Here is a 24,703-nt window from a genome sequence, read left to right on the forward strand (position 1 = left end):
CTCCAAAGAAAAATATAAAAAAGAAACACCACTTTGGGTGCCTCAGTTTCCCCACTGGGGGCAGGACTGATTAATCCCTGGAGAATGGATCCCTCCAGCCTCCATTCAAGCACACAGGAAGGTCCTGCCCACCAGCCGCAGCCCAGGCCTCGCCCATCATGCTCGAGCCCCGCCCACCAGGGTGCAGAGCCCGCCCTCCACGGCAAAGCCCCGCCCACCACAGGCCCCACCTACCACTACCCAGGCTCCTGTCAGCTTGGCCGAGGCCCCACCCACCACAGTCCTGGCCCCGCCCCGTCCCTAACGGTCAACGGCCCGCACAACCTGTCAGGGTCGAGGCCCGCTGGGCGGCCGCGTCGTGTCGCTGTTCTCGGGTCCCCACGACCATGGAGGACGCTCTGCTCGGAGCCATGACGGGCCCCGAAGACGAGCTGGGCGCCGAGCTGTTCGGGCCGGAGCGTGGGTTCACGGACGGGCTGGCGCTGAGCCCCGCGACGGGTGCGGCCGAGCGGGATGAGCTGCCTGTGCTGGCCGACGCCTACCTGGGCGCCACCGAGCCTGGGGAACAGCTGCTGCGCGCGCTCAGCCCCTCGCCGGGCGCCGAGGTACCGGCCGCCCTGCTCGGCGACTTCCCGGGGCTGCCCGAGCTCCGCACCCCAGACGACACCGCGCCGCCGCCCTCCTACAGCGTGCACGTGCTGTCGTCGTTACTTCCCGGGGCGCGCGCGCCCGCGCTGTTGCCGCTGAGCGCAGGAGTGCGCGTGATCCCAGTAAGCGCCGGCAGGGGGCGCCGTCGCACCGTGTCTCCGCGTGCATTCCCCGCCCCTCACCCCCCTCCCTCGGGGTCTTGTCCTGGACCGCAAGTTCACCCAGAGTCTGCGCGTCCCCGGGGGGCACAGGCACCGCGAGGGTACCTCTTGAGCACTCCTCAGTCTCCCTGCCCAGCCTGTTCCCCTTCCGGAACACACACCTGCTTAGCATCACATAGCCAGGGTATCAGTCATTCATTCCTGGCCTGTCAGGCTTGTGTGTGTCCTCCACCCATCCCCGCCCCCACCCGGATAGTGTTAGGGATGGAACCCAGGGTCTTTTGCATACTCAGCAGATTGTCTTCAACCTAGTCCTAAAAGTCTGGGTTTGTTTTACTTTACATATACTTGTTCACACCAAAGACTAATTTATTGACGAGTTCACTAATTGATGATTTTTCCACCTCTGTAAAATAAGGGACAGTTCTTCAAACCTATGTAATGGCGTCTGAATGAATGCTACTTCTCAGTCAGCTACTGTTCCTTGAAATTGCTGTGTAGCTGAGAATGACCTTGAACCTGAGTCTCCTGCCTCTACCTCCTGAGTGCCCAACCACACCCAGTTTATACAATACTGGGGATCAAACCCCGGGCCTAGTTCATGTTAGTCAAGCACCCATCCAACTGAGCCACGTCCCCAGCCCTTCTTAAAGGAAGCCCAGCACACATGTTAACCCCCAAAGAACCCAGCTTGGGAAACTGGGTTCCTCATCCAGTCAAGTGTGTCAGGTCTAGAGTAAGCTTTCATGGAACAGTTTTTGAATCTCTTGGAGATGACAGGAGCCTGGCTTTGTACAGAATAAGTCACAGTCGCTAGAGCTCAGGGTCCAAAACTGCAGTTCCCTGCTTAATTTAAAGTTCTCTACAGGAACTTTAGCCCAGCTTTATCCCGAGGCAGAGGCCTCCCCGAGTTTCATGTGGTTCCAGATGCCAGCAGTTCCATTTACCCTAGTGGGAGCTCACCAGGCACCTTGTCTGATGGCCCTAAGCCCTGCTCTCTCCCCTAAGTGGAACAGGGAAGTGGGTGTGCCACTGTTGAAGACACGCTCTCTTTTAGTGGAATTCAGGTGCTATAGATTATCGGATGACAAAACACTCTGCTTTTTGAAATTTTAGATTTTTAAAAAATGTGTTTGTCTACATGTGGGCACACTGTATTCATGCAGTGCCCACAGAGGCAGAAGACAGTGTCAGATCCCCTGAAGCTGGAGTTACCCACAGTTGTGAACTATCTTGTGGGTGCTGGGAACTGAACCCAGGTCCTCTTCAAGAGCAACAATTCCTCTTAATCGACGAGCCATCTCTTAAGTCTCTCTTTGAATGCATTGAGACTATTTCCTGATTCATTATTATTATTTTTTTTTTCGAGACAGGGTTTCTCTGTAGCTTTGGAGCCTGTCCTGGAACCAGCTCTTGTAAACCAGGCTGGCCTCGAACTCACAGAGATCCGCCCGCCTCTGCCTCCCAAGTGCTGGGATTAAAGGCATGTGCCACTGCCCGGCTTGATTCATTATTTTAAAAGTAGATAGGACATAGGTATATTTATCCTTTAAACAAATAGAATTGTTGTTTCTATTCTAGTAACTATTCAGAGTAAATCACTAACATCTTTTTGGTTTGTTTGTGGTTTTTTTGAGGCAGTTTCATGTAGCCCAGGCTGGCCCTGAGCTCTGTGTACGTGCACATGATCTTGGATTCCTGCTCCCCCATGTGTCTAACTCAAAGGGGCTAGGATTCCAGGCTTAGGCCAGCTTACATGGCTCTTTCTATGGGAATCTCTTTCCTACATGTTCATGCATTTAAGTTCAGTCTGCTGTGGAACAAATGGTTCTGGTATTTAGTGCTAATGAAGAGGTCAGCAATGTGTTTGTGGGTCCAGGGAAGTTATCTCAGTGAGACTCCAGCAAACTACTCCTGGCAAGTTCCTAAGGCAGCAAGCACCCCCCCCCCCAAAAGAAGTGTAAGTAGCCTGCATTTTCATAAAATTTGAAATGTCTGAGTAAGGCTGTCACTCAAAATCTAGCTGCACTTTGTCTTCTTGAGTCTGATCTAAATTTTGTAACCATTGGGACCTTTCAGCTTTTAAATCCCATTGCTTCTTAGTAAATGTAATTTTGTCTTGTTTATTTTATAATTAGATTTATTCATTTGTGTGTGGCTGCATGTGCCACAGTACGCATGTTGAGGTCAGAGACCAGCTTCCAGGAGTTGATTTTCTCTACCGTCTGTGCCCTGGGCTCAAACTCAGGTCCTCAGGTGCAGGTGCTCTTACACACTGAGCCATCTCGCTGGCCTGTTTATTTCTTTTTGATGCAGGCTCTCAGTATGTCTCTAACGCTAGTCCTTTTCACACCCTGTGACTGAGGGCTCTCCTCAGAGGCCTTCTCCTGGGGCTGCTCAGATGCTTTACCCCTTTCTTCCTCACAGGACAAGGTTCTGGTGCTGAGAACCAGGGAAGTCTGCTCTGCGGCTGACCCAGAGCTCTGACTTCAGTGTTCTGTGTACTGCCACTGTAGCACGCATCCCTGCGCTCGCTGATGTCACCTCGCTTTTCCAGGTTGAAATCAAGGACGCAGGTAGCAATATGCCAGGCAGCAACCCCGAAGATGCGGCTTTTCAGACCCCTCTGACTCAGGAATCCTGCTGCAAGTTTCCATCATCCCAGGAGGCAGAGGAAGCTTCCAGCTGCCCTCGGAAGAAAGACTCCAGTCCCATGGTAAGAGCCCCGTGGGCCCTGTCACTGGCTTGCTCTTTGTCCATCTACAACATGAGAGTCAACTTGAGACCTCCACCTTTCACCTTTCACCCCCAAGATTCTCATCTCTGCCCCACCTCAGAAAATCAAGTAACGATTGGGACACTGTTGTGCCTCACAGGGAGTCACCAAAAGTCACACTGTCCATGTAAAGTACAGAGTTAGGAAATGAGGTAGGGATAGTCTAGGGACAGCCTAAGCTCGCAGGATTGGTTGGCCCAAGTCTGTGCTTCTATAGCCTTCCTGCCTGCCTCCAGGTTGCCAGTGACAATAGTGTATAGGGTGCGGAGACCGTGTAATGTCATTTCCTTCTCCTGCAGCTCTGCAGGCAGCCCTTCTATGCCTGTCTTAGCCATAGGTGTTGTGTGTTGTACTTCTGGAACTGCTCAGGGCACGTGACGGAATCACCAGTGCTTCAGCCGAGCTTGGGCTACACAAGTAGTGCACCCTCAGAGCCTTCAGCAGCTCCAGATGAGGCCTGGTCGAAGACACAGAGAGTGTCCCAGAAATACTTGAAATAATGTCCCCTTGTGAAGTCTGTCTTTGGGATGCAAACACTAGAACCTGTCTGAGTCTGAGACTTACTTGAAACCCCAGGTTCTGATGGCAGAGCTTTCCCACGACCTTACAGAAACCATAGGACAAAGGACCCCCTCTACACTGTAGGGTGACACCTGCAGTCTCTTCCTGAGGTGTGGGACCCAGGGCTGGGCATCACTGTGGACCATTACCATCTGAGTGTGTGCTGGTACGTGGCTGCATTGCCCACTGAATACAGCTGTGTGACGTGCTGGCCTTTCCACTGTCAGGATGACAATGCCCTCTGAATACAGCTGTGCAAGGTGCTGGCCTCTCCGCTGTCAGGATGACATGATTGTTTTCCCTGGTAGCAGGTTCATGGGCGTTAATGAGATGACCTCAGTCCTTTGTGCCTGTTTGCGTCCTCCTGTCCTGGTGTTCATACTGCACACCCTAGAGCAGCTGGGCATGTAGGGTGCACCATCCTCCAGCACCCAGATTGGTGGCTTTGATGTGCAGATATACCTGGCTGGCTGAAGACTAGCAGTCAGAACCCACATGGGTTCGGACAGCTATCTCATGGGTTCAGCAGGCTCTCTCAGAAGTTTCCAGTCACCAACTCCACCTTTTTTAGCTGTACCTATAGGAAATAAAGTCAATGGGCATAAAAACCACCTGTTAGATAACAGCCTGGCTCTGTGGCAGGAGGGAACAACCAGCAAATTAAAGCTAATTCTACAGATGTACTCAGCCCCCAAGGGTCTCAGAGGTGGGAAACTGGGATCTGAGAAAAAGCTCAATCCCTGTTCATAAGGCTGTGGATTGAAGGCCTTCAGAAAGGAATCCCTCTCCACAGGCATATGGTCCTCCAGAGGATACAGTAGCAACCTGTGAGAGTGTATACATGTCACAGGAATACATGGGGTGGGGCTAGAGAGCAGCAGTTAGTGTAGAGGAAGACATAGCGAACACACTGCCTTCTCTCCCCTTCCCCCACACACTTAGACCTGCCAGGGGGGAGTCTTCTCAGATTTCCTCTGTTCCTGCTCCAAACTGGAGTCACTTAACCGTCTTCACCATGTGGTTCTAGGTGATCTGTCAGCTGAAAGGAGGTGCCCAGATGCTCTGCATAGACAACTGTGGCGCCAGGGAGCTCAAGGCACTCCATCTGCTTCCTCAGTATGACGACCAGAACAATTTCCCACAGTCAGGTACCACAACACAAAGGCTGCCCTGGCTCACCCTGGAGGTGGTGAAGAATGGGGTAGTGAATGAGTGTTAGTCTTTGTGTCTAAGAATGTGAGGAGGCCTAGGAGGAGGCTGTCCCTAGCTGGCTGCCCAATCCAGGCTGCTGACCAAGAGTCCAGTGGACCAATGAGAGACCCTGCCTCAGAAAAAGTCAAACTGGTGGACGGCTACTGACGGACAGTCCTCCAGCCTCCACAGGCCAGTGCACACACACGCACTACAGCCCCACACAGACACGCGCAAGCACACACACACACACACACACACACACACACACACACACACACACACACACACACTGATAGTAAAACAGGCCAGTCATGTATTAAATAAGTGCTTAGACAAACCCGTACAATATCAGTCAGAGAATGGAACAAAATCGATCACCATAGCCTAATCTGTCTAGAACACATTAAATGACTCTTGGTCTTATCTGGGTCCTTCACTGCCTTGCCTTCTAGCAAGTGACAGCTCTCATCAGGATAGTTCTGCTTCATTCCTCCAGTCAGGGCAGAGGTGGTTCACCTGAAACGTTATCAGCCTACCCGATGGCTCGAGGCTGGGCCGCTCACATGTGCTCTAAATTACTGGTGTTTTAATGGAAACAGTCTGTGTGATCAGTAAGGGCGATTGATCCATTCCTCTGCTTTCATCATCAGGCATGCCAAGCTGACTCTCCAGTGACCTGACATTCACCCAGCCAGTTCCTCACACTGACTCCAGAATTAACAAATGACCCCCAAAGGACTGATCCACACACTTTAAAGCTGATGAATGGCTAGAGAAAGATTAAATGATGTGGTTTTGGGCCTGTGTGTAACCAAGCCTTGCCTTGGCCTTGACAGTGAGCTTCTCTGGGTAAACTCAGGGACTCAAGCTGCTGTGACAGAAGGTAACCTTCCAACAGTGTCAAGTCAACCAGTCTCTGGAGCCCAGGGCAAAGAGAAGTCTAACACTGTCTCCATACTCCCTCCTTGATCCAAAATGGATCCAATCACTAGGTTTCCATTGAAAATGTAAAATGCCTCAAGGTGTCCAGTGAATCTACTGTGTCATGTAAGGACATCTTGGCACATGGTTTTGGAAACTGGGTGCTAACATCTTTTCAGTATAGTAGACCTCTGCAATGCTCAGGCTAAACAGGTTTATGTTTAAAAAAAAACAGCAAAAAATATAAGTTTAAAAATTACAATAACACAAAAGCATCTATAGAAAAAAAATCACAAAACCCAGGAATAGTGATGCACATGTGTGACCCAGCCCTGGAAGGTAGAGACAGGAGGACCAAGAGCTCAAGGATTACATGCATAGTGAGTTGAGTCTGGGCTTTATGAGAACCTGTCTAAAAGCAAAGGGCAGGAGAAACAGCTTAGCAGTAGAGAGCACTTGCTGCTCATCTGGAGACCCCAGTTCACACCCACTTTACATGGCTCACACACTGCCTATAACCTTGCACTCAGGGAGCTGACACCCTCTTCAGGCCTCTGTGGACATCTGCACACGTGGCATACACACACACATGCATAAATAAAAAATTAAAAACAAAAGGACTAAGATAAGGATAAGCCTTGCCCGTCCATGGTAGACCCACACATTTCGATGCTTGCTGCCATTTCATGTCAAATTTTTTCTCACAGATCTCCCTAAGCCAATGACAACTTTAGTGGGAAGACTTCTGCCAGTACCAGCAAAATTAAATCTCATCACACAGGTGAGTCATTTAGTACAAAACACACTCGATGTCGTCTTCTGGCATTTTCCTGGCTGCACTTATTTACCTCAGGTTATACAGTTTACAGTGAGAGCCAGCGCTCATGGCACATGCCTATAATCTAAGCAGTTGGGAAGTGGAGATGGGAAGATCAGGAGTTCAAGGTCATCCTCATCTATATAGCAAGTTCTAGACCAGCCAGGGTCACATAGAACCTTGTCTTAAGAAAAACATCAAAATCAATTACTATGTATTTGTCCCTTCATACCTGTGCCAGACACTAAGATGGAAGATCAGTAGTAGGGACACGAGGGACCACAAGGGTAATGGTCGGTCACAGCATTAGCCAGGAGTCCCTTATGCTCCCATGGCTGGCCCTCCACCTGAACAAACGCAAGCTCAGAGAGTTGTGCTAGCAAAGTGTGGGGAGGGAATAGAGGATGCCTATCTGCTTGTTCGCAGCCGGGGATGTTTTTGGTCAGGTAGGAAAGGTGTGGGTATAGGGATGGAGTCCAGCTATAAAGTCTAAAAGATAAACAATATTTGCCAGTGAGACTTACGATATCCAGGTCTCTCTGTTGTTCTGAGAATGTGGTACTTTTGGAATGCTTCTAGTCTGGGGATATTTGTAACTGATTTTATTTCCAGCTACTTGTTTGTGGACACAAAGTGTTCTAATGACATTGTCACCAGCTTCCAAGCAACAACTGTATGCACTACTCCCTAGCTTGTCTTTGCTGGCCCCAGGTCCCACCCCACCCTGACTGTTCTCATCATCCCTATGGTCAGACACTTTGTAGCCTGGGGTCCTGGGCCTGGATCTAGGAATAGCTGTGAGATGGTCTCAGCCTATGGGTTCAATGCCAGTGGACTTGCTGTGGTTATGAGACCTGGATATGGGATTGTGATATCCACCTGTAGGGGCTGCTGCTGACACTTCACACACACACTGAAGAGACCATTCTTGCTTTTGCCTCTATCCAGGTTGATAATGGAGCTCTCCCATCAACTGTCAATGGAGCTGCCTTCCCATCAGGACCCACTATGCAAGGGCCATCCAAAATAGCTCTGGCTGGGTAAGGATTAAAATTGGAAGCCACTACCTTTAATGCAAGCATCCAGGATGCTGTTGTATAAGTTGCACTTGCTGCTGCACTCTTTGCTGAAAGATCAGTGGGCATCTCCCCTTCCCAGCAGGGTCACTGATCACCTGTGGGTACATCAGTGATGGCTCCTGGCCTCCCCTCCACTGTCTGCTGTCCTGTGCATGTTCCATGGTCCCCTGGCTCTGTTGTAGCTCTGTCATGGTTTTTCCTGCACTTGGGTGGTGCCACGCTGTTTCTTGTAGGCTATCGTTGATACAGTTCACACACAGGCAGCTGCTTATGTGGATCATCTTTGCCCCATCATTTCACAGAGCAAGAAGGGGCCTCTCACTGGGCAAAGGGCCCCTTTCTCTTTGGGGCACACTCTGAAATGGGAGTTGGTTTTGTACAATGAGTGTAATGGTTTGCAGGGCAGGTTTTGTTTTGTTTTAGGCGGTTTGTTTGTTTTGAGACAGGGTCTCTCTATAGTTCTGGCTATCCTGGAACTCACTATGTAGATTATGCTGGCCTGGAACTCATAGATCTACCTGCCTCTGCCTCCAGGTGCTGGGAGTAACAGCCTCATGCAGCTCAAACTGACCTAAAACCTGCTATGAAGCAAAGATTAGCCTTGAACTCCTGATCTTTCTGCCTCCCTTTCCTGAGAGTTGGGGTGAAGTCTGTACTCCTCTTCTTTCCCATGTTAGGGCACAGGGCCATTTGGAGAATGGAGCTTACAGCGCTGGCTTGTAAGGCGCCAGCTTGTCTGAATCACTTGTTTTCTTGAGTTTCTACTCACGTGGTCACCTTATGCTCTGTGGCTGCTTTCTCCTGTGGATTTCATCAGTGGAGAGTTTAGGTGAAGGAATTCTGGGGGGTTTAGGTGTGAATAAGCTTCCCCCAGAGTATGGCTTCAATTCTCCCTGGAGCTGTGGCTCCCAAATTGGACTCTCTAGTTCCAGGGTCTGCTGCCTATGGAAGGAACATGGAACAGGACAGCCCAGGCATGTCCTTGAACACTATTTTACCTTTCCATAAGCACCAGGGCAGGATGACCCAGAAAACATTGCCATCAGCCACTCTGGAACAGCGTAGATCTAGAGGTGGCTGCTGTCATGCACCAGAAGTGGCAGGTGTTTCACTGACAAAAGGGGAACACCATATTCAAGTGGTGGCTGTCCATGAGGTTTCCCAGGCAACAATGGGAGCACACTGATGGCTGATGATGCCAGTACCTTGTACAAGAATCCCTAGATGATTGGGGTGTAGGAGCCTGAGATCAGGGAGAGTGCCATGCCCAGTTTCTCTTTGCTGCTACTTATGTTGCTATGCCAACTTGACTTGACAGGTCAGGGATGTTGGCAAAGGGGAGCAGTGTTGCCTAAAAGGAGAAGCCACATTCTGGGAAGAAGGTGTTGACAACTTGGTGTTCCTCCTCACTGCTGTCCCAGGGAGAGAGGAGGAGAGCAGAGGGCAGAGAGTGAGATGATGGGCGGATGGCGTGTCCTCCAGGAAATGGTGCTGATTAGCCAGGTTCTGGGTTATAACCAATGGCTTTACTAGTTTCTTTCTTCTGTGTTAGTAGACACTACACACCACCTTTAATTCTGATTTTCTTATGAAAAGTCCAAAAGAAGCCCCTAAACTGAGTCACCTGTCTTTGTATGCGTGTTCTTATCTCAGGCTGCCTATGCCTTTCCCTCACAGATATTGCGACTGCTTTGCCAGCGGGGACTTCTGCAACAGCTGCAGCTGCAACAACCTACGCCATGAGCTTGAGCGCTTCAAAGCCATTAAGGTAATGCACTTGACAGAGCTTTACCAGTATTGTCAGCGAACAGTCTCCAGAGTCCAATTCAGACAGAAGCATAGATGCAGTGACCTGGGCGAGATATAGTGATACCCAGCAACCGGGGATGCTTCAGGGCTGCAGCAGAGTCTGAGATGCTCTGACTCATGAGCAGAGTCTATCTTGGTTCAAGGATCATAATTCTGGGTAGCTCCGTGCAAGGAGGTACAGTGTATTATTACCTGTGGGTGGGAAGCACTTGGTTGAGCCTCATAGACTTTAAGCTTTCTGTACTGGTATATTATTTGTGTTTTAAGAAATAAAGCTTGCCTGAAGATCAGAGGGCAAAGCAGCCACACTACTCAACCATACAGGCCAGGGAGTGGTAGCACACCCTTAATCCCAGGACTTGGGAGACAGAAGAAGAAGGATCTCTGTTAGTTCAAGGCCACCTTGGGCTACACAAGATCGAATCTGTCTTAAAGAGAAACAGCTCACTTGAGATCACACGCTTTTAATTCTAACACTAAGGAGGTGGAGACAGGAGCTATATGGCTGGACAGAGCGAGGAATATAAAGGGTAAGAGAAAGAAATTCAGTAGAGTATGGAGTCTGAGGTTGGTGGAGAGCTTTGCAGGATTGCCCCTTTGTTTGTCTGAGACTTGGTAGCAGTAAGATTTCTCTAGGGTTTGGCTGCTTTGCTTTTCTGATCTTCAGGTTGAACCCCAATATCCATCTCTGGGTTTTTATTAATCGTTCTACAATTTTCATCCCTCTAGCTTCAGGTGCAAAAGAATTGAGACTTTCTCAAGGGGCAATGAAGCTGCTGGCTGACTGCAGGATCCTGCTGCATATATGCCTTCTGTGTGCACAAGGACCAGGGAATGGGAGGGATAGCTAGGCTGGGTCTGGCATCTTCTCCAAGGAGACACTTCCAGGGGTCAGGAGCCATCAGCTAAGGCCTGAGGGTATCCTGTTCAAGGGAACAAAATTGAGCCTTGGTCAGCCTGTCTGGTTTGGTTTCCCTAGAACAATAATCCCCCTCTTGAGTTGCAGATATATCACTTAGAGCTATCATAGCAATTCCAATATGGTCAGACTCAGAGGACAAAAGAAAATGGCCACACCCCGAGCTTTAGGGCACCAACTGTTGCTTTTTATTTAGCAGGGAGTGTGCTGTTACTGTGAGATCAGGGCTCGCATGTGCCAGGGATGGGAGCATGGCTTATCCAGCTAGCTGCTGAGAAATGATCAGCAGACACTCCAACGGCTACATGTTTGCCTAGATGTCACCCAGCTTACTCCTCCCTAGCACCCAGCTGATGGAAATTAGAGGAAATCCTCACAGAGATTTGCCAAGCAAGTTCTTAGCAGCTTCATTCATAACAGACAAAAGCTGCCCACAAGCCCTCAGCCCATCGGTGGTGGGATAGAACAACTGCCAGCTGGGTGAACAGAATGTCGCTCACCACAGGGAAAGACCAATGGTTCCCTTCATGTTGATCTCACCCTTGTTCTGAGCCATGTACACACCACCTACCTGACACCCCTTAAGCTCCCAAGTTTGTCAACAGAGTGAAATGAGAGACAACATTCATTACAGAGAAAGATGGCTAGGTGTTGGTGTGAGTTGTTCTATGCCATGACCTCACCTGCCTCAAGCAAAGATGCGAGGCATGCTGGAAAAGTGTCTTTACCATGTACTATTCTTACAGTACGTAGGCCTGGCTCTCAAATGCAGAGAAAGGGTTCAGTGCTTCTAGAGCCCTGCTGCGCCTCAGTTCTGTGTGTGGCATGGCCGCACAGAATCCTTGAGACCTCTGGTGTGCCTTGAGGACGCAGCTCCCTCAGTGGCTTCCCCGGTGTGGCCTTCCCTTTCATGGAGCCTTGCTTCTGGTTCCCACACATTTCCTGATGGTTCCCATGTTCTCTCTTAGGCATGTCTTGATAGAAATCCTGAAGCTTTCCAACCGAAAATGGGGAAAGGCCGGCTGGGCGTGTCTAAGCTGCGACACAGCAAAGGGTGCAGCTGTAAGCGCTCAGGCTGCCTGAAGAACTACTGCGAGTGCTATGAGGCAAGTGGGCTTCCCATCCTTCCTTCCCAAGGGGAATGGGAGGTACTGTCAGGTTGACAGAATCTAGAGTCACCTGGGAAACAGGCCTCTAGCCATACATGTGGGGATTATTTTGAGGTGGGAAGAAAGACCTGGCCATTGTGGGTGGCACCACTCCCTGGCTGGGGTCCTGGACTGTGTAAGTGGAGAGAGGGAGCTGAGCAGCAGCAGCAGCTGCAGCATCCATCACTCTCTGCTTCCTGATTGTGGATCCCATGTGAGCAGCTGCTTCAGGCTCCTGTGGTCTTGACTCCCTCCCCCTGCTGGACAGTACCCAGGAACTGTGTGCCGAAGAAGGCCCTTTCTCCTTCTAGTTGCTTTTGTTCAGGGTATTTTTATCACAGCAACAGGAAACAAAACTATGACACAATTCTGTTTTTATAGGCAGGTCTTGTAGTTCAGGCTGGCCTGGAACACAGTCCCTAGCCAAGGATGGTGACCTTGAATGTATGATCCTACGGCCTCACCTCTAGAGCACTTGCTTTATGGCCATTCCTTAATGCTGCCATGCCTGCTTCCCTCGCTGGTGAACAGCCTCTAGTATTAATCTGAATTAATCTGATCAAGCAGATGGGCAAAAGTAGATGTGAGTGCTGGGTAGCTTGCAGGAGGGGAGGACCCTGGTTTCAACAAAGCATTTTCTATCATCAGGCCAAAATCATGTGTTCTTCAATTTGCAAATGCATTGCTTGCAAAAACTATGAAGAAAGTCCAGAGCGAAAACTGCTGATGAATACACCCCACTATATGGAGGCTGGGGACTTTGAAGGCAACCACCATCTGTCCCCAGCCAAGTTCTCAGGACCTCTAAAGCTGAGAAAAAATAGGTAGGTGCTCTGAACAATTAGACTGGAAGTTCTGAGGGAGGCTTAGAAACCACATCTGCATTGGTTGGAGCTTGCAGTGCACGCATAACACACACACTGGGCTTCCTTCTTATCTTGGCCTTTCTTTCCCTTTGCCCTGTCTGTGTATTCCTGTTAATACTTACAGGCTCTACCCAGGCTGTTCACAGGTCTAGTGGTATTCTTATGTCTCTGAATGAGGTCAGAGTCTTGCTCAATCTGCCAACAAATGCTGAGTCCTACCTCTCCCTTCCATCTTCCCTTCCTCTTCTCTTTCTTTGTCTCTGTCCATTTTCCAGGCTAGGGATAGAACCTAGGACCCAGGACTTTCTTCCTGAGCTGTGCCAAGCTCACTCCTGACCTTTTACTGTGGGCAGCAGTACAGATGTGTTTTGGATACATGCTGAACTCTTAGCAGTAGGGACTGTGGTTGGATGTCTTCCCTTGGTAGTTTTGAAGCCACACTAATCTTAGTCTCCTAAGGGCTGAGACATCATTTGATCATATATTAGACTTGATTTTCCTATTTAAAAATATTATTCCCAGGGGTTGGAAACAGTCACTCTATAGGTAAAGGCCTGCTATGCAATCATGAGGACCTAAGTTCAAATCCTAGCTCCCATATAAAAAAATCAGGCTTGATGAACTATGCTAGTAATCTCAGTACTGGGAGGGGGGAGAGAAGACAGGGTTCCTGTGGTTCATTGACTAGCGAGGCAAGCCAATTGCTGAGCTTTATTTAGGTCAATCAATGAAAGACTCTATCCTTGAAAATCAGGTGGTCCTTCTGGGGAGACCATGCAATAGACCTTGCTGTGTAAACTGAGAGTGAAGTCTGGGTGGGTATGGCAGGTGCCTGTAATCCCAACACATGGGAGACAAAAACAAAGGATCCCTAACTCAATAATATATATTTGTCTCAAAATATAAAGTTGAGGAGTGATCAAGAAAGACACACAGTGTCAACCTCTGGCCTCCACACATGCATGCAATTACACCCATCTATACAAATGCACCATACACTACACATGTACACACATGCACACACACCCCAAAACCTAAGCAACCAAAGGAAGAGCATTCCTTTAAGTGCTGTGCAGGTGGTCATCCAGGTATCACAAATGAGCCAACTTCATTCTGCAAAGCCAAACTCAGGCTTATTTGGTTAAAGATGTGAGATGCACTCTCACAAGCCTGCATCCTCTGTGATGCTCTCTGCCTCATAGGACCAGCCTCCTTTGAGGTTGCTTGAAGGTGTCAGTGTTAGCCTTGCTCATAGGTGATTGGTTGAGTCTCCCTGCTCTGGAGCTCAAATAGGAAATGGTCATCCCTAAAACAGCCAGCGCAGACCAGGCTGGGACTCTTCAGGGTGTTCAGGGTGAGGTGAACTCATGGTATGCCCACAGATGTGACAGGGGAGTCTGAGTCACACAGCACTTTGAGCTCGTAATGCCCTGCAGACCCCCAGCCTGGCTGCCACACTGTCAGCAATCCTCTGCTGACTAATGCCGGGGGCTTAGGGCATCTGTACACTGTCTGGAAGTCCTACATTGCCAAGCCCTGTGTGACCTGTGACTTTGCCACTGAAGCACATGAGCCTCTAGGTCTGTCAGTGGCCTTCACACTGAGACATTTATACTCTGCCAGGGTCCCTATGCTGCTCTCCCAAGCCTGACCCTCACACCTTCTTTTATTTAGTTATAAAATAAACTGGCATGTTAAAACAACATCTCTCCCTCTAGCCCAAGTGGGGACACAGGCCTGGGCCAGTGGGCTCAGCACAAACAGAGCCCCTTTTATTAGCAGAAAAGCACATGGCACCTTTTTAAAAGTTGTCTTTTGGCGATTGTATGCTTGTATGGGATGCATTGTAATCATAGTCTTCCTTTGGCTCTCTTTTCCCCACCCATCCTTGTGACCCTCTTCTTTCGAACTAGTCCTCTTCCTCTCACTTGTTTTTGATTGTGTGTGTGAGAGAGAGGGGGGGGGGAGGGAGGGAGAGAGAGATTCATTTGTTGTGTGTTTAATTAGGGCTTCTCACCTGTGGAGAGGGTGTAGCTATTTACTGGGTATGGACCATTTACTACTGGCTACATCCTTGAAGAAAATGTCCCTTTCCCCAGCAGCCATTAACTGCCAGTCACTCCTCAGAGAGTTCTGGGGCCTCATGAGCCCATCCCCTATCCATGCTGGGATATTGAAAGACAGTACTATGCAGGATCTGAGATGTTTCCTGGGCCTTGAAGGGGAGGTGATTTGGGTGTCCCCTCTAGAGACCATTGATCCTTGAACTAGAATGATCGGGCACTGCCAAGCTGTATGGTAAAGACGCTGAGTGGCTGTGTCTCTCCTCAGGCAGACCTTCTCCTGTATCTCCTGGGAAGTAGTGGAGGCCACATGTGCCTGCCTGCTGGCCCAGGGCGAGGAGGCAGAGCAAGAGCGTTGCTCTCCAAGCTTGGCCGAGCAGATGGTCCTGGAGGAGTTTGGAAGGTGCCTGTCACAGATTCTCCACATCGAGTTCAAGTCCAAGGGGCTGAAAATTGAGTAGAGTGCAAGCTGGTAAAGGGGATGCCTGTGGCAAGCCTCAGCTTTGGGGAGTTTGCACCTAGGAAGGTGGTACCACGGGAGGGGCACGAGGCCCCTGTAACATGGCCAGGTCAGCCAACCGTGAGGTCTGAGCCATCCCACTGTGTTGGATCAGCCAGCCTGCTCAAGCCACCCTGAAGTACAGGCAGGCAGAATTGTCCTAGGGGCTGGACACTGGCCCTCCTGTCCCTGAGGAGGCCCTCTGGGGACCCCCTGCCCTGCATAAGAAAAGAGTGGCTTTCTGATTGTTGTTATATGTTCACTTTTCAAATCGCTTAGTAGTTTCCCCATTCAAGTTGTTATGAGCCTTTTTGGAGGCTTTAAGTCTCCAAAGAGCAAGGCTCTGCAGATACCCCAAGTCACAGATCAGGTGACCAGCAGGGGTCTTCCAGGCCAGGCCTGTGACAGCGAGTGTGGTAAGGGGGTCAGGTGGGAGCTAATTTTTCTGAATTTCTGCTTGAATTGAGAAAGCAGTCTCCTGTCCAACCCTCATCTCCGCAATTACTATTACATTGTGGCCAGCAAAACAGTCGCAGTGACCAGCTTGCAGACACCAGCAGGTGAGGTGGGCAATTGTGCCCATGCTTCGCATTCTGTTGTGAGAGTGAACCTTTCCAGATTCCCAGTTGGACCTAGGTTAGTAGTTGAAAATAAAAACTTTGTCTCAATAGCCTCTCTAGACTCCACTGAGACCTTGTCTCTTCATGAGTCTGCTCCCTAACAGCACTGCTGCTTCATCACTTGGAGAGGCTTAAACCTGGGCATAGCTGGGCGGTGGTGGCGCACGTCTTTAATCCCAGCACTCAGGGAGGCAGAGGCAGGTGGATCTCTGTGAGTTCGAGGCCAGCCTGGTCTACAGAGCTAGTTCTAGGACAGCTAGAGATACACAGAGAAACCCTGTATCAAAAAACCCAAAAAAAGAAAGAAAAGAAAGAAAAAGAAAGAAGGAAGGAAGGAAGGAAGGAAGGAAAGAAAGAAAGAAAGAAAGAAAGAAAGAAAGAAAGAAAGAGGAAGGAAGAAAGAAAGAAAGAAGTGAAGAGAGGCACCTGGGTACAGACAAGACTGTGGTGGAGGTTGTCTGGGGAGCCAGGGGTTCACTGACGAGAGGGAAAGGACTGGAGAAGGCTCCACCAGTAAAGAACTCGCTATGCGAGCTGGAGGACTTGAGTTCAACTCCCAGAACCCATGTTTAAAAACAAACATCCCCCACCCAGCCAGCCCACTCCTGCTGCAGCCACATAAAAAACAACCAAACCAAAGCCAGACATAGGCTTGTAATCCCAGCACTGGGGAAGTAGAGACAGGAGACTCCCTGGGGCTCACTGGTCAGCCAGCATAGCTTAATTGACAAATTCCAGGCAGAAGAGACCCTGGCTCCTGAGCTAAAAAGATGCCCATACATGTGTGCCCTTGCACAGACATGCATGCACAAACACACCATGGGGAAAAGATCTAGAGTCAGAAGATGATGCAGAGGAGGGCGTGTAGATAGCTGTGCACTGCTGACCCAGAGACTGGGCTGTCATGGGAATGGCTTCAGGAACCTTCTCCCGGAGGCCTCAGACCAATGGCCTCGTAGGAACCTAGGGCTCAGGAGGCTCTGATGAGCTGACCAGCTCCTCAGAACTAGAGCCAGCTTTTTATTAGGGTGCCCCCACCACTGGAGCCAGAAGAGAAGGCTGCTTCGTGACAAGGTGGCCTTGTAGACTCCTGGACCATGTGCCAGGGTTGCCAGACATTAGGAGACACTAAGGTGAGGAGGGCTAAGGTGAGGCAAGGCTGGCATAGCTGCAGCTGCTGACCTGGAGAATTGGGGGTGGGGCACATGATGTCACAGCCCTGGACTGGAGGGAGCAAAGCTAGAAAGATGCTACATAGGACAGGCGTCAGGCTGGGAGCTGACTGGAACAGCCCAGACGTCATCCTTCTGGGGATTCTTCTGGAGAATAATGTGGCTTGCAGACCCCCTGACAGTGGGCAGGGCCTGCTAGTCTGTCTTGTGTAAGCCTCAGGGTCCAGGTGCTGGCTCAAGTCAGAGTTAAGTGTGAAAGAGGAAGAGTGAGGGGAGCTGGAGAAATGGCTTCTCTCCCAGAGGACATGAGGGTGACTCCCAATGACTCCCAACCACCTGTAGCTCCAGCTCCAGGGCCTCTGACCTCCATGGGCATCTGCACACACATGTACATGCTACACACACACACACACACACACACACAGAGAGAGAGAGAGAGAGAGAGAGAGAGAGAGAGAGAGAGAGAGAGAGAGAGAGAACTTTTTTTAAAAGAGAAGGAGTGAAAACAGGAGGGAGAGGGTGTGGGGCAAGGGTTTAGTTCTGGCAGACAGTCTTTGCAGCTGTGGCACCTGGCCTAGAAGTGGGAGCTGGGTCTGAAACACATGGGGACAGCATGCCTGGCATCAGCTAGTGTCTCTTGCAGAAACAGCGAAGTAAGGGTTGCATTGACCATGAGGTTGGAGTCATCCTTGATGTGGAGCCTCTATGGTCTCCCCTCATCTCTGTGCTGCAAAGGGTACACACAGGCAGCCGTGGAGACCAGTGCTGACAGCCTGTCCTATAGCCAGGGAGACAGAAGGGAAGGCTCAGCTCAGCCTAGCACATGGGTACCGGGCTCTCCTGTCACCCGTGCTCATCTCTGATCTTCTGGTATCTGCTTTCTGCTTAGAGCCAGTTCTCTTCCTGTCTCCATAGCCACTGTGCCAGGGTGGGATTGTACCCATTTGTGCCTTTGTTCATGCTTTTATTTTTTATTTTTTTTTTTTTTTTTTTGGTTTTTCGAGACAGGGTTTCCCTGAAGTTTCTAGAGCCTGTCCTGGAACTAGCTCTTGTAGACCAGGCTGGCCTCGAACTCAGAGATCCGCCTGCCTCTGCCTCCCGTGTGCTGGGATTAAAGGCGTGCGCCACCGCCGCCCGGCTTGTTCATGCTTTTAAAGCACACTGGTGAGGATCCAGAGAGACGGCTCAGCAGGTAAAGACATCTACTGCCAGGCCCGATGATCTGAGTTCAATACCCAAGGTGTATGTATGTGTGCATGTGAACATGAGCACACAAATATAATAAATAGCCACACTAAGGTAATGGGCTGCAGCATAGAAGAACCAAACAGTCCCAGATACTTGCTAGTCTTTATTGTCACACAGTATAATTACTCCAGTCAAAACATCACAGCATCAAAGCAGAGAACAGAGGGTTTGCTTGAGGAGTCAGCAGAAGATTCTGCCTAGAGTGACACGGCATAGATGCCGGTGGGTGTTGTCTCAGGACTGCTCTAGATCTTCTGAGGAGGTGGCCAAAGGGAGGCCAGGCAGGCTGTCAAGGGCCCCAGCCTCTGAATAAGGAAGAATAGCAGTCAGGTAGTTAGTTTGAGAGATAATCTCATGCTAGTACCCATGGAGAGGGGCGAGTTTCTCACGGGGACCCTGAACTGGGGACAGTATCCATGTGTCTAACCTCTGTCTGAAGGACTTCCCACTCTTCAAAGAGGGTAGGCATTGGAGTCATGAAGCTAGTGTCTAAAAATACTTTGTGTTACAAGATCAAAGCCAACTGGAGGAGGTGGTGGCACACACCTTTAATCCCTGTACTTGGGAGGCAGAGGCAGGCGAATCTCTGTGAGTTCAAGGCCAGCCTAGTCCACAAGAGCTAGTTCCAGGACAGGCTGAGAAGTTACAGAGAAACCCTGTCTTGAAAAACTAAAAACCAAAACAAACAAACAAAAAACCCAACTGGAAACCCCTGGCAGAGCCAAGGTGCCTCTGCAGGAGCAGTCACCCGGAAATCTGCAGAAAGCCCTAGAAGCTCCCTAGAGGTCTGGGGACCTAGAGTTGAGACTAAGGCTATCAGCTCTCTCACTGCCCCTGCCTGGTTGATTGGTTTCACTTTTTAAAAGACTTCATAGTGTGTGTGTGTGTGTGTGTGTATGTGTGTGTGTGTAGTAGTAGTAGTAGTAGTAGTAGTAGTAGCAGATCTTGTGAAACTGGAGTTATGGGTGATTGTCAGCCACCTGACATAGGTACTTGGAACTGACTGAACTGGGGTCCTTTGGAAAACAGCAAGTGCTCTCAAGTACTGAGCAATGTCTCCAAGTGTCACCTCCTGCCCCACCTATAGGTTTTATTCTCCTGTCCTTCAGTTTCTCTTGGAAGGGCAGTAGCATGGCTGAATGCTGAGTTCGGAAACAGCTCCCAGAGCCAACCTGCCAAGCACTGTGCTAACAGAATATGGCTTCTCAAGGGCTCGCAGAACCTGGCCCTGAAAAGCACTATGCCAAAAATAGAGGCCCCCAAAGCTCCACTCCCTTCTCAGTAGTGACATCAGCCTATTGACCCAGCACAGGACGTTTGAGTGCAACGTACTTCAGTCCTAACATAGGATGTTTACCTGTGGCATTCCATGAAACCCATTCTCATTTTTTCCTGTCAGAGATGGGTATGCCCTGCAGCCCAAGATACCATTTTAGATGGAAAATACTTCCATACCTTTAAGGTGCAGGAAAGTCAGAAACTCCATTATGGTGCGCACGATATTGCTCTCAGGCAGGGGCCCGTCAATGCTGCCTAGACAATGGAGAAGAACGGTGTTCATGGCCTTTTTTCTTACCACACCCTTGTTTCACCCATCTGAGGCCAAGGAGGCTGGCTGAAAGCCTGGGGGCATCCTGGGCCATCCAGGGCCTCTCTTGAGAAGTGGAGGGGCCGTGGACCAGCTCTTCCAGAGGCCTCCATGGTCAGCTCCCTTGTTGTAGCTGCATGCCCCATGACTTTGCTCCCCAGTCTTGGCAGTTGAGAGCTGTGTGAGGCCGCAGGCTCTCAGCTTCCACCCGGCCAGGACAGCCTCAGGCTGTAACTGGAGGCAGGATAGTGGTAGGTGTCCCAGGAATGACAGGGTGCACATGCAGGGACTCGGGCCTTACCTGGTCTCCCTTCCTCCATTTCTAGTTGTAGCTCCCGCTTGCCTGTGAGGCCATGCTTGTCGCTAAATGATCTGTGGTTGTCAATGGCATCTGTTCACAGACCAGAGAGGGAGAGCCTGCTGTCACTGTGGCTTATCAGCCGGGGGAAGACCACACATGGCTGGACCAGCAGCATAAAGCCAGTGTGGGGGGCCCAGAAGAGGGAAGCAATGTCTCCAGGGTCCCTGGGTGAGAGTGGTGATCACAAGAAACTGAGACTCCAGTGGGAAGGGGGGGCTGATGGCAAGGAGGGTGGGCACAGAGCAGGGGTCTCCAAACAAACAGGTGCCGGGTGCACCTGGGAACACCAGAGGAGCTGGTTGGTTCCAGAGACAGGAGCTGGCCCCTAGGACAATACCTCCCAGAAAGATAACAGAATCCGGGTCTCTGCATCCCTGGAAACTAGAGACTGGAGAGGTCTAAAACATGCCCAGACTGTTATTTTCAAAGCCACTCCCATGTAGGAGGACTAGAGCCAGGGAAAGTGGAGGTGAGGAGTGGGGTGCAGAGAGCTGTGGGTGTGGCAGAGGGTTCCCTAACAGACAAGGTTGTAGTACAGGAAAGAAATGACAGGCCAGGCGGTGGTGGCGCACGCCTTTAATCCCAGCACTCGGGAGGCAGAGGCAGGCGGATCTCTGAGTTCGAGGCCAGCCTGGTCTAAGAGCTAGTTCCAGGACAGGCTCTAGAAACTACAGGGAAACCCTGTCTCGAAAAACCAAAAAAAAAAAAGGAAAGAAATGACAGCTGATGAGTCCTGAGAGGTGGCACACAGAGGCTGGGGGGCGACAGGAGACAGAATAGGTGATATGAATGAGACTTAGCCCACCTGCCACACTAGACAGAACACCTGCCACACTAGACAGAACACCAGAGAGTCAGAGCTCAGGGCTAAGTTCATGGTGTAACTAAATTACCTCGTCTCGAGCTCCTCTCTGAAGCGTTAGCATCCCAGCAGCTCTGACCTTCAAAATCTGCCACACCTCAGTGGCATAGAAAGTACCTGACACCTGACTAGTACGCAGTGCACCTGCTGACACAGCTGGATGGCTGCATGAACTTGGCAGTGAGAACAAGTTTTCTATTCTGACTCAAAGTCTTCCTGATAACATTTTCAATATTCTAAAGCCATGGGTCAGTGCCAAGCTCATACCTGTGAGGACCCTGGGAACCTCACAGTCTGTAGGCCACTCCACAGACCTGTGCTAGGAGAGCTTCTCAGCAATCAAGTGACTACGTGGATCCTGCACAGGGCCCCAGGCGGGTTTGGTCAACCCTATGCCTTGTTTCTCAAAGGATGACCACACACATCTGCAGTATGAACATGTGGCCTCATGAAGACTCAGGCTGGGAAGCACCAGCCCTATTCCGCTGTCCCTTTCACTCTGGTGGACTGAGGATTGGGAGTGGATGGATGGATATTTTGTCTCTACCCATGTGTCAGGGGACAGTGAATGGGTACTCAAGATGGACAGGCATCTCGATCAACACAGATGTATATATAAATTTGAAAGCCACAACAGCCAAGCAACTAACCAGGCAGCTCTCAGAAGGGAACCAGTATCTTCCAACCTAGTCCCCTCCCTTGGGATAGTTTACCTCTGAAGGCATTAATACATCCAGACATCCAGGGCACAGACCAGAGGCTGGGGGTGGAGGGGTGGAGCAGCACCAGACACCTCTGTCTACAGGTGCCTTTCCCCTCAGTGGCTGTCTGTCGCTGCAGAGCTGTTTTTGTCCCCTGGTGATTCCACAGTCCCAAGCAAAATCCCTGTCTCTAGTGGTCACAGGTAACAACATTCACACCACACAGAAACATCAAACTTAGGCCAGGCATCAACCTCCATCCACCACAGGGTGACAGCATTGGGATGTGATTGATGGATCATCGACACAATTGGGTGATCTGCCCCACCCACTCCATGCAAAGTCCTCCTGCTCTAACCCTCTCCAGCCATGAATGCAGAGAAAGTACTAGTGACACAGAGTGGGACCTGTGCCAGAAGGGACAAGGCTAGTGTTAGTGAAAGCTGCGGGGTGACAGTGGGGCTGGGACTGGGGGAACAGGTTTGAGCAAGAAAGAAGCCAGCTCAGGTGGGCCTCCAGGTGGGCTATCTGGCTACCTTAGTTTGTTAGAGTTCCCTTACTGGAGCGTAGAGGGCAGCTCCAGGATGCCAGAAAGTGGAGGGGGTGTTAGTGAGACCCAAGGGTCCAGAGAGGGGGTCCAATCAGAACTCCAAGACCTGGAAGACTCGCTCAGAAAATTTGAACAAAGCCCATGGAGGAGCAAGTAAGTAGAAGAAACTTATAAAGGAACAGGTGCCGAGGTTAAGTGGGCAGAGCAGTGACGGGCGGTCCCTGGCTGCCCAGAAGGTGTCGGGTGCTGAGTGGGGCAGGGCAGCTTTCAGAAGTGGAAGGGAAAGGAGGTTCAGACCAGAGCAGGCTCAGAGGCTCTGCCCAGATGAGACAAAGAGGCTAGGCACTGGGGTTCCCAGGAGGCTGGTGTGGATGACAACAGGAGACCCCAGGAATGAGCTCATCTGCTATGAGTAAGAAGAGTGGAGGCCTAGAGGGGTAAAGCCTTTCAGGGAATGGGAGAGCCCCCCCCCCCTTTCCACCACAGCAGGTGTTTTAAGTAGCAGCGGGTTAGGCTAATGGAAACCCACAGTCCCCACAGCCACACGGGAATTCATCTGAGAGTAAACTGGCTATGAGAACAGTGCCTGGCTCCCAGAGCCATGCCAGGAAGCACGCAGCCTCAGCAGCCCAGCCCTACACCACTCACGTGGGCCCAGAAGGTAGCCAGCGCTGTTCAGTGTCCAGCCTCTCTTCTCCTTTGCCTAAAACAGGATGACACAGGTCAGACAGCCTAGGTCCCAGGGCTCAGGAGCAGAATAGCCTGTGCCTCGTTCTCCAGCCCAGCCCAGCCCAGCCCAGCCCAGAAGCCTGGGCATCCAGGCTGCCTAGAGTGACCTTTGGCCTGAGCACACCACTGCATGCACTAATTCCAGGTCCCCTGATGTTCAACCAGAGTAGGGCTCAGCTGAGAACTCCTAGTATTGTCTTCAGAGCCAGGCGACAGACTTAGTCCTGAGCTGTCTTAGGGCTGAGGGCTGTGCCTCCAGCACTCCCAATCTCCAAAGGAGGTTAGTCTATTTACCGCAAACCTTGTCCAACAAATGGGAGACTTTTCCTCGCTGTTTTGTTAAGACAGCATGTGTAGCCCAAGTTGGCCTAAAATTCACTAAGTAGGGGAGGCTGTCCTTGAACTTTTGATCTTCCTGCCTCCACCTCCCTCCAGAATGCTGGGATTACAAACCTGGGTCTCTACACCTGGCTAAGAATAGAGCTTGAGCCTGTTAGTGTCCAGCTGGTCCTCAGTCCTCTGCCTGGGACCCTCCCCACCCTCCAGCAGCTGCAAGGGACTCGCCACCCCCATCCCACTCCTGCTGTGGGAGAGAATGAACCAGCGTTTGCTCCAGGCTAATCCTCTCATCTGACCCCCTTAGTCCTCAGCACTTACCGGCATCCCAAGCCCCAGAGTTGCTGACAGGGTCGCCAACAGGAGCCAAGCTAACAGGAGGGTGCTGCCTCTGGCCATCTGGAAGAGAAGTGGAGGAGTTGACACCATCTGAGCAGCCCAGCACTCGCACAGGTCTGGGGGCCACTCAGACTGCGGACAGGAATGCCTTCGGGGTGGGAGAGGCGGGGTGACAACAGGGACAGAGTTGTGAGAGGGGCAGGGACGGGGCGGCAAGTTACCCGAGGTTCGGGTCTGAAGCACGCACCTCAGTGGGCACGGGTACCTTGAGCAGCAGTGGGAATCGGGTGTGGCTGGTCGACACAGGTCGGGCGTGTCTCGGTCCGGGCGTGGCGTGGCAGACGGGCGGGTCGCTCACCGCATGGCGCAGCACAGCGGCGTGAGAAAGCGCGAAGATCCCTCGACGACGTGTCCGCAGCAGGAGCAGCGCTGCTGCCGCTATTTATGCCCCGCGGGAGCTGCCGCGTCACTGGCTCAGCGCCGCCTCCCACGAGTCCCAAGGGCCGCAGTGACAGGAACCCGCTCCTGGGGAGCAAGAGAGGACCACCCCCAGTCCCAGACCATCAGCCGGGCGATCTCTGAATCACAGAGCCCCTCCCCACTGTTCCACCCCGGTGCTCAAACAAGAGTGATTCTTACATCCCATTTTGAGGCCGGCGAGGAGCCTTACGCGCTTTCCCAGGGCTAGAGCTGGAAGGTCCACCCCACAATCCAAGCGTGACCTGTCACAGTCGGG

At 51.0% G+C, this 24,703-nt stretch overlaps 2 protein-coding genes across 2 annotated transcripts; one reads left to right on the forward strand and one right to left on the reverse strand.

Annotated features, from left to right (window-relative positions):
- Positions 1-386: 386 nt before the first annotated feature.
- Tesmin (testis expressed metallothionein like protein) lies at positions 387-15,999 on the forward strand. The gene is made up of 9 exons (XM_038344873.1): positions 387-770; positions 3,367-3,525; positions 5,174-5,294; positions 6,969-7,042; positions 8,027-8,118; positions 9,835-9,925; positions 11,854-11,991; positions 12,682-12,857; positions 15,231-15,999. Exons 1-9 carry the CDS (start codon positions 387-389, stop codon positions 15,421-15,423), a joined length of 1,428 nt encoding a protein of 475 aa, XP_038200801.1. The 3' UTR covers positions 15,424-15,999.
- Positions 16,000-18,735: 2,736 nt separating this feature from the next.
- Gal (galanin and GMAP prepropeptide) lies at positions 18,736-24,027 on the reverse strand. The gene is made up of 5 exons (XM_038317771.1): positions 23,950-24,027; positions 23,212-23,266; positions 20,391-20,480; positions 19,957-20,034; positions 18,736-18,806 (listed from the first exon to the last, which is right to left on the reverse strand). The coding sequence occupies exons 1-5, from the start codon at positions 24,025-24,027 to the stop codon at positions 18,736-18,738; spliced, it is 372 nt and encodes a 123-aa protein (XP_038173699.1).
- Between the last annotated feature and the right edge of the window lie 676 nt (positions 24,028-24,703).

This window comes from Arvicola amphibius, chromosome 1 (assembly GCF_903992535.2).
Source record: "Arvicola amphibius chromosome 1, mArvAmp1.2, whole genome shotgun sequence".
Taxonomy (NCBI): domain Eukaryota; kingdom Metazoa; phylum Chordata; class Mammalia; order Rodentia; family Cricetidae; genus Arvicola; species Arvicola amphibius.